This window comes from Lolium perenne, chromosome 6, assembly GCF_019359855.2.
Source record: "Lolium perenne isolate Kyuss_39 chromosome 6, Kyuss_2.0, whole genome shotgun sequence".
NCBI classification, from domain to species: Eukaryota; Viridiplantae; Streptophyta; class Magnoliopsida; order Poales; family Poaceae; genus Lolium; species Lolium perenne.
In genome coordinates, this window is record NC_067249.2 from 39251464 (window position 1) to 39263274 (window position 11811).

An 11811-nucleotide genomic window follows, 5' to 3' on the forward strand; every position below is an offset into this window, starting at 1 on the left:
GGTGAACATACTTCGTGCTTGAAGCAGTGTTCAAGTTGTTAGTATCTTTTTTTTTTCTTTCTCAGTGGGCTGTAGCTAGACTATGGTGAGGTTTTGCCATAGGTGGGACATGAATTATTTGTTGGGCTGTAGTACAAAACAGACCGATAGATCCCATCCAGAATGACCAGGTCTGAAAATGGTCCATGCAGACGGAAGGCTACATTTCCAAGCCCAAAGCCCATCTATTTAGCAACAAAGTGGGGGCTTTTCCGTTTCCATGGCCCTCGTCGGAACTGCCTCCTCCAGTCTACACTGCTCTCGTCGGAACTGCCTCCTCCGCCACTACCGTATACGGGTAGCGTCGTTATTTCCATGCTCCCGCCCAACTGTGCGCCGGTGACTGTCCGTCTGCTGCAATGTCGGTCTTGGGGAGCCGCCGTGGGGAACGGAACGCGGCCAAGCTGCGGTCTTGGCAGTAGCGAAGCGCGCCCAGCCTGCTTGACGGAATGCCGACCCGGTCGTCGTTGCTTGTATGGCGACTGTGGCCGCCGAGGATCTCGGGACGGCGTGCAGATCATGCTTGCGACACCGCGTAAATCCGTTTGATGTGGTTGGTTCTTCTGATCCCCATCCCCCCTGTACTGCTAGTGGAGGTATATTGTTAATCACTTAATCTGTTATGCATAGTGACTTCCTGACATTCCATACACCGTAGTGGTATTGCATCCTCAGTTTACCATTCCATGCTTAGACCAAGCATTCTATAGTGTCTACCAAACCAACTCCAACACTGTTGGTTTTTAGTGCATCCATTGATACGGAGAAAACACTATGTTGTATCTACACTTGAATGGAAAACGTTTTCACTCTTTATCTGAGAAGACAAGGCAATCGTTTCACATCTTTATTCTGTTTCCCACGCTTGTCAAGCTTAAGCATACACAATGCTTCAAGAAACATCGGGAAGAAAAATGAAAGAGAAAAAACTTTCCTAAAAAGTACTAGTACACTTTAAGTTCAAATTGACAACCTGTTGGGCGCTGTACAAAACAAAGTTTAAGGCTACTAGGCTAGTTAGAGTAGTACTTCTAGTGAAGCTGGGGAAACTGCATCTATCCTGTGCACCAAAGGTACAATATTATCTACCATGTGGAATTCATCCAATCTTGGCTGACTTCTACTTCTGCAGGTCAGCATCTATACTGGCCAGGCAGGAAACTACCTCCATGATAACGGGCCTCCTGAATTGATCATGATCAACACACTTGCAAGCGGTTTCGAGCACCTTCAGCATTTGCTCTTCATACCCTGTTCCTCGAAGCATTGTATCCAGGACCTCTGTTTGTTTACCCTCAGACCTCATCTATAGAACCCATGGGACAAGTTCTTTTGAGGTAGACATGACTGTAACAGGTCGCTTTCCTGTGAGCAGCTCAAGTAGGACTACTCCAAAACTGTATATATCCCATAGTGCCAACCAGCTCGGTTGTGACATGAGTTTGGTTGGGAAGGATCAATCTGGATAGCCCAAAATCTGCAACATAAGCTTTAAATTCTTTGTCCAGTAGGATGTTGAATGCTGAAAGGAAGTTCAGGCTGTTCAACCGAGCTGGTATTGCACCTGTGAGATTGTTTCTGGACAGGTCTAGCACCTACAAATTTGTAAGGTTGCAAGTCGATCGTGGGATCTTTCCTGATAACTTGTTGAAACTGAAATCAAGTACAGCAAGCATTTTCAACTGGCCAATCTGTTGGGGAATCACACTGTTGGGAAAGATGTAATAACACGGTATTGAAGTGATGGACCACTATAAACAGGCAGTTCTAAGACTCTTGGGTCCCAATGAGTTCTGTTTTCCATTGACATTAGCATTGGCATCTCCGTCAAGGATAACGGGTTTTCTCCTGTAAGAATGTTGTTTTCGACAGAATTATGTATGCTTCAGCTCAAATCACCTTACATTGTTACATACTTTTACATGTCCATAGAATGAAATCACTCTCCACCCTATTTTATTTGGCAAACCTAATAATGACTCACACCTATTGCAGAAGCTTGCTCGCTGGAAATGTTGTTAAACCTAAGTAACAGCCTAATATGAACAAGTCTTCATAAACCAAAGTAGACTGAAGTAGAATTAGCCAAAATACCTTGATAAGACTAATTGATCATACAACACCCCTACACCTAAGAATGCACTGAAGCAAATCATAAAGGCCACCTTGTAGTCAGTTTGTTTTCCTGTCAGAATGACGGATTGATGTGTTTCTGCAGAATCACATTTGTGAGTGAACATAGAGCCGCACAGCTTTGGGTTCTCATCGAAACTTGAATTTTGAAATGTACTAAACTGGCCTCCAGATGGTATTGGCCCTTCAAGGTCATTGTTTGAAATGTTGAATGCTGAAAGGAAGTGCAGGTTATTCAGTGCTGATGGGATAATGCCTGTAAGATTGTTGCTAGACAAGTCGAGCACCCACAGATTTATCAGGTTGCAGAGCTGCTGTGGTATGTCTCCTGATAAGCTGTTGGAGCTGAAGTTCAGTATAACAAGTGAGTTCAACTGACCAATCTCCTCAGGGATCACACCAGTGAAGTTATTATTTCCCAGATTCAGCACTTTAGGGAAAGCACTTGATATACGATATTGAAGTGATGGAGTTGCATAAACAGGCAGCTCAAAGGCTCTTAGGTCCAAACGGGGTGCCTTTGTCTTTTCTGAATTTAACATTGACATCTCCATTAAGGCTCTTGGAATTTCACCTGTAAGGTTATTATTTGATATGTCTAGGTGGAAAAGTAAATTTAGGCTATTGATCCAGCCTGGTATTGGTCCACTGAGTTGGTTATTTTGAAAAAACAGCATCTCCAACTTTGTCAGCTTTGATAGCCAAAGGGGCATGTTTCCTGACAATGAGCAACCAGCTATGGAGAGAACCTGAAGGTTCTGAAAACCATCAACTATTTCATCTTCTGGCATGGATTCACCCATAAAGTTTGTCCCTCCGATAAACAAGAAAGTGAGGTTCCTACAGTTCTTGAGTATCTGAATCGTGTTTGTGATATTCGTAAAATTGTTGTTACCAAGTGATAGGAAAGTAAGGGCTTTCAAACTGGCTATGTTTGGTGAAAGCTGCCCATACAAGTTGTTGCTAGATATGCGTAGTGCGGCCAGCTTGGTGCAAGAGTATATGCTTTCTGGAATTGTGCCGGTGAATTTGTTGTACAGAAGATCTAAACTCTTCAGATTGAGCAGGCTCGAGAAGTTAACCTTGGTAAGTTCTCCATCAAATTGGTTTCTCTTGAGGTCAATTGTTATGAGATTTGTGCAATTGCTCAGAGCTGACGGCAGCTCCCCTGACATGTTGTTGTTGTCCAGACGGAGCTCCTCTAATCTCTTGAGCTGACCAATTGAGTCGGGAATCTTGCCGCTGAAATTGTTCCCTCCAAGATCTAGAGTGGCCAGATTTCTGAGCTTGACTATTTGTGCACCATTGATCACTCCATTTAAACCATTGTGAGGAAGCGAGAGGTACTCTAGGGAGGAAGCGTCGAAGAGTTCATTTGGTAGAGTCCCGCTGAGGTTGTTGTGTCCAGCTTTGAGCACTTTGAGCATGGAGCAATTACCAAGTCCAGGAGGGATGCCGCCTGTAAATTGGTTGTAACAGAGTGCAACCACGGCTAGCGATGGTGAGCCTGTGCAGAAATGGCTTGGTATCTGCCCAGTGAAGCTGTTGTTGCTGGCGTTCAGGGTGAGTAGATTGCTCATCACCCCCCACGTGGTGGACGATGGAAACCGGCCTGTAAACAGGTTGCTCGAGATATTCAGTACCTGCAGAGGCTGGACAGAGGTTAAAGACGACACCTCTTGCATGTCTTCCTTCAGGCGGTTGAAGCTGACGTCGAGGACGATGATGCTGCTGGACAACACCAGCTCCAGTGGTAGGCCACCAGAGAGTGAGTTGTGGGACAGGTTGAGGCGCAGCAGTCCGGCGAGGTTGCCCAGGGACGGCGAGACGTGCCCCTCAAGGCCCTTGGAAGCCACCGAGACATCGGTGACTGTCCCATCCGCGCCACATGTGACCCCTTCCCACACGCAGCAGTCGGTGCTGTTTTGCTTCCATGACGCCGAGAGGCCGCCGTCCTGCGACAGCCCAGCATGGAACTGCAGGAGGGAGCCCTTCTCCTGCTCCGTGCAAGAACTGGCTGGAGAGGCCATGGAGAACAGCAGCACCACCACAAGAGCACAGCCAAGGAAAGGTACAGGGAATCTGTTGCTGCACTTCTTGCATGAGGAACGGAGCTGCTGCTGCTTCTCCATGGCTTCCTGATCAAAGCTTTAGCATGAAAGTCAGATGGTTAATTAAAACCTGATTCTGACTGGACCTGGTCAGGAAAGAGCATGAGGAGGAAGGAGGTTTTGGGTCAAGGGTCAGAGGATCCACACTGGTTTCTGCAAATCTGCAATTATCTATCGAAAGCACAAGCCCTCTTGCGCCAAAAAAAAAGCTATTTTTGGTAGGCACCCTTTGATTCGTGATTATTGAATTGGTAATGGTACATGATGCACTTGTTTAATTGCGTTATGATCAGGTAGATACATGCGATACAAGTATACGACATGATACGCAGAGCTTTTATCAACTTGACTATATTGTTAGGCCATTCACTCTTTTTTGTTGTATTTCACATGCGCAAAGTTTTTTGTTTTAACTCAAGTTATTTTCTTACTTATATGGTCTACTTAGTTTCTCTTTATATGTGCTTGCAGTTGTTAGGCCAAGGGATTCTCTTTCTGAACTATTCTTAAGTGGCTTATGTGCATTCTTGGTTTACAGACTGTGAGTGGGCAATAATATCTTGTCTTTTTTATAAAGATATTTATGTTATTTATTTTTGGGGTAGTTGGTTTATTTTTCTCCTCAGATCTAACGGTTGGCTTCCAATTTGGCATACTTGAGTCTCTCCAGTTTCATAGGCTGCAGTAGGCCTGCAACAGCTCTCTTTCAGGAGATGGTATTTTTTTTAAAGATATTGTTGTTTCGATCTCGTTAAGTACATAAATGATATTGAAGTAGTGCTTCGTAGTTTTGAACACATCTAGGAAGCGCCAAGGTCCACCTTGGCATGGATGAAGTTCCTACTTGGTCACCTTGGCATATAGCGTAGAAATTTACATGGGTGATTAGGGTCGTCGTGGTGAACATACTTCGTGCTTGAAGCAGTGTTTAAGTTGTTAGTATCTTTTTTTTTTCTTTCTCAGTGCCACTATGGATTCACCTAGACTATGCCACTATGGTGAGGTTTTGCCATAGGTGGGACATGAATTATTTGTTGGGCTTCTTCTGTAGTACAAAACAGACCGATAGAGGCCATCCAGAATGACCAGGTCTGAAAACGGTCCATGCAGACTGAAGGCTACATTTCCGAGCCCAAAGCCCATCTATTTAGCAACAAAGTGGGGGCTTTTCCGTTTCCATGGCCTTCTGCTTCATCGGCAACACCCCTCCAGTCTACACTGCTCTCGTCGGAACTGCCTCCTCCGCCGCTACCGTAGACGGGCCGCGTCGTTAGCATGCTCGCTTCCGCCCAACTGTGCGCCGGTGACTGTCCCTCTGCTGCAATGTCGGTCCTGGGGAGCCGCCGTGGGGAACGGCACACGCCCAAGCTGCGGTGTCGGCAGTAGCCAAGCGCGCTCAGCCTGCTTGACGGAATGCCGACCCGGTCGTTGTTGCTTGGATGGCGACTGTCGCCTTCGAGGATCTCGGGACGGCGTGTCGATCATGCTTGCGGCGCGGCCTTGCCTGTAGGTTTCTTCACCGCGTAAATCCGTTTGATGTGGTTGGTTCTTCTGATTCCCATTCCATACTAGTAGCGGTATATTGTTAATCACTTAATCTGTTATGCAGAGTGACTTCCTGACATTCCATACACCGTAGTGGTATTGCATCCTCATTTTACCATTCCAATCAATTCCATGCTTAGACCAAGCATTCTATAGTGTCTACTAAACCAACTCCAACTCTGTTGGTTTTTAGTGCATCCATTGATCCGGGGAAAACACTATGCTGTATTTGCACTTGAATGGAAAACGTTTTCACTCTTTATCTGAGAAGATAAGGCAATTGTTTCACATCTTTATTCTGTTTCCCACGCTTGTCAAGCTTAAGCATACACAATGCTTCAAGAAACATCCGGAAGAAAAATGAAATAGAAAAAAAGCTTTCCTAAAAAAGTACTAGTACTATAAGTTCAAATTGACAACCTGTTGGGCGCTGTACAAAACAAAGTTTAAGGCTACTAGGCTAGTCAGAAGTAGTACTTCTAGTGAATATGGGGAAACTACATCTAACCTGTGCACCAAGCGTACAATATTATCTACCATGTGGAATTCATCCAATCTTGGCTGACTTTTACTTCTGCAGGTCAGCATCTATACTGGCCAGGCAGGAAACCACCTCCATAATAACGGGCCTCTTGAATTGATCATGATCAACACACTTGCAAGCGGTTTCGAGCACCTTCAGCATTTGCTCTTCATACCCTGTTCCTCGAAGCGCTGGATCCAGGACCTCTGTCTGTTTACCCTCAGACCTCATCTGTAGAACCCATGGGACAAGTTCTTTTGATGTAGCCATGACTGTAACAGGTCGCTTTCCTGTGAGCAGCTCAAGTAGGACTACTCCAAAACTGTATATATCACCTCTCAACGTAGCAACCCATGCTTGCCCATACTCGGGAGGAATGTAACCCATAGTGCCAACCAGCTCGGTTGTGACATGAGTTTGGTTGGGAAGGATCAATCTGGATAGCCCGAAATCTGCAACATAAGCTTTAAATTCTTTGTCCAGTAGGATGTTGCTGGATTTGATGTCACGGTGGACAATATGAGGCTTGCAGACATCATGGATATAAGAAAGGCCCAGGCTTGCTCCTTTTGCAATCTTGAGCCGCATTGGCCAGTCAAGAAATGAGCTAGCATCACCATCCCTGTTATGGAGACGATCATCTAGGCTTCCATTCTCCAGATAGGAATATATGAGGAGCCTTAAGTTTCCCTGGATGCAGTAACCCCAGAGTGGTACAAGATTTTCATGCTGTGCCATGGACAGTGCATCGACCTCTGCACTGAACTCCCTTTCCATGAGACACATTTCACCGTTGAGCTTCTTGATTGCCAGCTTGGAGCCATTATGTAGCTCTGCCTTGTAGACTAGTCCATACCCTCCACATCCAATGATGTTCGCCTTGTCAAAGTTGTTAGTAGCTTTCAGAATGTCAGCCAGTTTGAGCTTGCTTTCTTCTCCCTTACCCTGTGGCATATGCATCACCACAACTGTTTGCTCTGAACACGAGTAGGATGAAGTTTCTTCAACATCTACGTTATTCTCCCTTCCTTTTTTTCTTGTAAAACCGTTCATCCTGACCGAGACAAGGAGACGCACCAGCAGCAAAAGAACAGCAATGCCTCCAAAGAACACGCCAAATGCAATTGCAAAAACAGCTTTCTTATCTCGTTTTGTGGAGGACGGAGCTATTGAATCTGAACCACATTTATGAGTGAGCACAGAGCCACACAGCTTTGGGTTCGCATCAAAACTAGAATTCTGAAATGTATTAAACTGGCCTCCAGATGGAATAGGTCCTTCTAGGTCATTATTTGAAATGTTGAATGCTGAAAGGAAGTTCAGGCTGTTCAATCCAGCTGGTATTGCACCTGTGAGATTGTTGCTGGACAAGTCTAGCACCTGCAAATTTGTAAGGTTGCAAGTCGACCGTGGGATCTCTCCAGATAACTTGTTGAAACTCAAATCAAGTACAGCAAGCATTTTCAACTGGCCAATCTGCTGGGGAATCACACCTGTGAAGTAGTTGTGGCTTAGATTCAACACTGTTGGGAAAGATGTAACAACACGGTATTGAAGTGATGGACCACTATAAACAGGCAGTTCAAAAACCCTTGGGTCCCAATGAGTTGCGTTTTCCATTGACGTTAGCATTGGCATCTCCGTCAAGGATAATGGGATTTCTCCTGTAAGACTGTTGTTTGACACGTCCAGAAAGAAGAGATGGCTTAGGGAGTTGATCCAGCCTGGTATCGGTCCAGTGAGTTGATTTCTATTTAAAAGTAACATCTCCAAGCTTGTGAGCCTTGATATCCATAGAGGCACTTTTCCGGATAATTGGCAATCTTGGATGTCCAAAACCTGAAGATTCTCAAAGCCATCAATTATGTCATCCTCTGGCATGATCTCTCCCTTGAAGTTATCGCCGATAAGAAGAGTGGTAAGATTCCTGCAGCTCTTAAGGATGTGAAGTGCATTTGTGATGTTTGTGAAAGAGTTTGTAGCAAGTGATAGGAAGGTGAGGTACTTTAGATCGCTTATTCTTGGTGAAAGCTGCCCATCTAATTTGTTGGTAGACACCCGCAGTGCTGTCAGATTGGTGCAAGAGTATATGCTTTCTGGAACTTTGCCGTTGAAGTAGTTTAAGTAAAGATCTAAAGTTCTTAGATTTGGCAGGTTGGAGAAATTGACCTTTGTAAGTTCTCCACTGAAATTGTTGCTCTTGAGATCAATTGTTACCAGATTCGTGCAATTGCTCAGAGCTGATGGCAGCTCCCCTGATATGTTGTTGTTGTTCAAATGCAGCTCCTCCAATTTCCTGAGCTGACCTATAAAGTCTGGAATCTTGCCACCAAATTTGTTCCCTCCAAGATCCAGGGTTACAAGATTTCTGAGGTTGGTCATGCGTGTGCTATCAAGACCTCCATGTAAATCATTGTTAGGAAAAGACAGGTGCTCCAACAAGGTAGCATCGAAGAGGTCATCTGGGAGAGTTCCACTGAGTTTGTTGTAGCCCGCTCTGAGCACTCTCAGCCTGGAGCAATTACCAATTCCTGGGGGGATGTTGCCACTTAACTGGTTAAAACACAGATCAAGCATGGTGAGGGATGATGAGGTGTTGCAGACATCAGCTGGTATCGACCCAGTAAAGCTGTTATTGCTTGCATTGAGGGCTATCAGATTCTCCATTGCTTTCCATGTGGTGGATGGAAACTGTCCTGCAAATAAGTTGCTTGAGATGTTCAGTACCTGCAGAGACCGGGCAGGGGTTGAAGGTAGCAGCTCTTGGAGTGTTCCATTGAGCTGGTTAAAGCTGACATCAAGGATGGTGATGTTGCTGGACGACACCAATCCCAGCGGCAGGCGACCAGACAGCGAGTTGTGGGAGAGGTTAAGGTGCTGCAGCCCGGTGAGGTTTCCAAGGGACTCCGAGATGTGCCCCTCAAGGCCCTTTGAAACCAGCACGACATCGCTGACCGTCCCATCTTGTCTGCAGGTGATCCCTTCCCAGTTGCAGCAATCTGTGCCATTACGCCATGAGGTGGCAAGGCCACCATCTTGTGAGAGCTCGTGTAGGAACTGGAGAAGGGAGTGCTTCTCCTGCTCCGTGCAGGAACTGGTAGGAGAGGCCAAGCAGATCAGCAGCACAAGAGCAACACCAAAGGAAGGTATGTGCAATATCTTGCTGTGTGTCTTGTTGGAAAAATGGAGAGTCTGCATGGTTTTCTGGTGAAACTAGCATGGAAACCAGAGCTTAAATTGTGCCTTGACCGGAGAAAGTATCAATGGTGGTCTAATCACGAAACAGAGTCAGAAGAAAGATCTTGGTTCCATTTTGTTTTGTTCTTTGCAGTCGTAATCAGCACAAAGAAGAAAGTGGTGGGTTCACACTATGACGTTTCACTCGTGGCTGCTTGCTATAATCTACTGACAAGTCAATTTCCCAATCTTATGAAAACTAACCGTACAAAATATTGCATTGTAGTCATCCACTCGTTATCAACTCAGTCATATCGGATTTTTAATGCAACCTGACATTCCTTCTCTTACCGGACAAATCTTATCTTTTCCAGTAATACTGACTATAAACATCACTTGTTAATGCATCCTTTGGTAAACAGGAAAGGCGCGCATGCGAGGAAAGAAACAAACAGTTGGTGAAGATTTGAAGGAACAGGAAAGGCCGCCATTCGAAAAAGGAACAGTTGATGAAGATTTGAAGGAACAGGAAAAGGCGCGCATGTGAGAAAGAAACAGTTGGTGAAGATTTGTGAAGATAATATGGGGATATGATACACGCCTAGATCACACCAAAAGGCATTTTTTGATCTAGAACAATCATCATTTGAGAAAATAAAAATCTTGAGCATGAGCAGTCGTCGCTGTTAGCGTGCAGACAAGGCAAAGTGGAGGGCAAGAAGAAGTTCAGTTTTCTAGCTTAATGGACAGGGTGGGTGGGTGGGTGGATGATCTGTGCTCTCCTCCATCCTCTTGACCTGAGGCGTTTACTTGCCCTTATGACGCAAGCTTTGCCTGATGTTTACATCTGATGCTATTTTCCATTCTCCCTGGCTCCACTGGCGCACTATTATGGACCATGGACCGTGACGCTTTGGGGCCACCTTCTGAATTCTGAAGCGGTTCAAGTAAAGTGGTGTAGCGTGTGAGGGCTGGCAGTGGCCCTTTTTTGTCTGATGCTTGTATGATGTTATGTTTCTTTGAATGATGTTTTTTTGATGCTCGTTAGTGGGTGTAGATGTACACTCTAGTTTCTTTCCCGTTGTTGCAGGATCCCGTCTCTAAATTGTGTACAGGTGGCTACTAATATTCATTATCTGATTTCGTTTCGATACAAATGTTCTCGATACAAATGCTCTGGTTCAGAGAAAAAAAGTGGCACTGACATTGATCCCGTCTCTGGGGAAATCGAGAAGTTCTTTTAATTTAAAATTCTTAGAAAAGACACTAAAATGTAATATTAAATAAAATAGAAAGTAGAAACTCGGTACTTCGCCAAATTCCATGGTTTTCCTATTTTTTGGATTCCAGAAATTCCTACAGTCTTTAGTAACTTTACTAGAATATTTTTGCAATTTATAAATATAGTTTCTTCAGATACTTAATAGTGCTGCATATATATTTTTATTATAAATTGTTTTGTGTTGAATGGATTGTCAAGTGTGTCAAATCGTCACCACGGGTCATCATCAAAGCCAGTTTTCGGGGAGCAAAAGGACCAAATCTAGATGGGTTTGAGACTTCAGATATTAAGAATTTATGATATGAGAGGTTATAGACCAAACTTAGAATTTGGGAGTAGTTGAAGTAGTGCCAAAAATTGTTGGATAAATATTAGATGAAAATTTTGGACTAGGTATCTTTGAATTTGGAATAAATTTCTTTGAATTTTTTTCTGTCCTCAAGTTGGACATGTAAGCTTGCATGAAGCTATGGGGGTAGAGGAGTATAAAATTTAATTAACTTAGTAGATTCTAGGGATAAATAATGTTCTCTTAAAGTAAAACAAGGTGAGCCATCCTATATGAAAAGATTACACTAACAAGTAAGATACAACCAATCTAATCTCAAGTAAAGGCAGGAACAAAATTTACCAAAGATGATGAGTATAAAATTTAATTGATTTAGTAGGTTCTAGGGATAAATAATGTTCTCTTAAAGGAAAACAAGGTGAGCCATCCTATATGAAAAGATTACACTGACAAGTAAGATAGAAGCAATCTAATCTCAAGTAAAGGCAGGAACAAAATTTACCAAAGATGATGAGTATACAATTGTTGCGGTCAGAAACCCACCGGCGAGCAGCGACGGGCAACACAGGAGAGCCGGGAACAACTTAGGGCTGCGGCTGGCCCTGGTCCCTCCGAGCGACGGCCCGCAAAGACTCCGGCACGCACGTCCGATGCTGGTGCAAGGGCGTGCCACCTGACCTATACCTGGTCAGGAAGGTGATGGAGATGCCTC

The 11811-nt window shown here is 44.5% G+C and overlaps 2 protein-coding genes across 2 annotated transcripts; both read right to left on the reverse strand.

Annotated features, from left to right (window-relative positions):
• Positions 1-2061: 2061 nt before the first annotated feature.
• LOC127308295 (tyrosine-sulfated glycopeptide receptor 1-like) lies at positions 2062-4304 on the reverse strand. The gene has a single exon (XM_051339076.2). The coding sequence runs from the start codon at positions 4302-4304 to the stop codon at positions 2121-2123; it is 2184 nt and encodes a 727-aa protein (XP_051195036.1). The 3' UTR covers positions 2062-2120.
• Positions 4305-6337: 2033 nt separating this feature from the next.
• LOC127308294 (tyrosine-sulfated glycopeptide receptor 1-like) lies at positions 6338-9694 on the reverse strand. The gene has a single exon (XM_051339075.2). It carries the CDS (start codon positions 9547-9549, stop codon positions 6397-6399), a length of 3153 nt encoding a protein of 1050 aa, XP_051195035.2. The 5' UTR covers positions 9550-9694; the 3' UTR covers positions 6338-6396.
• Positions 9695-11811: the final 2117 nt, after the last annotated feature.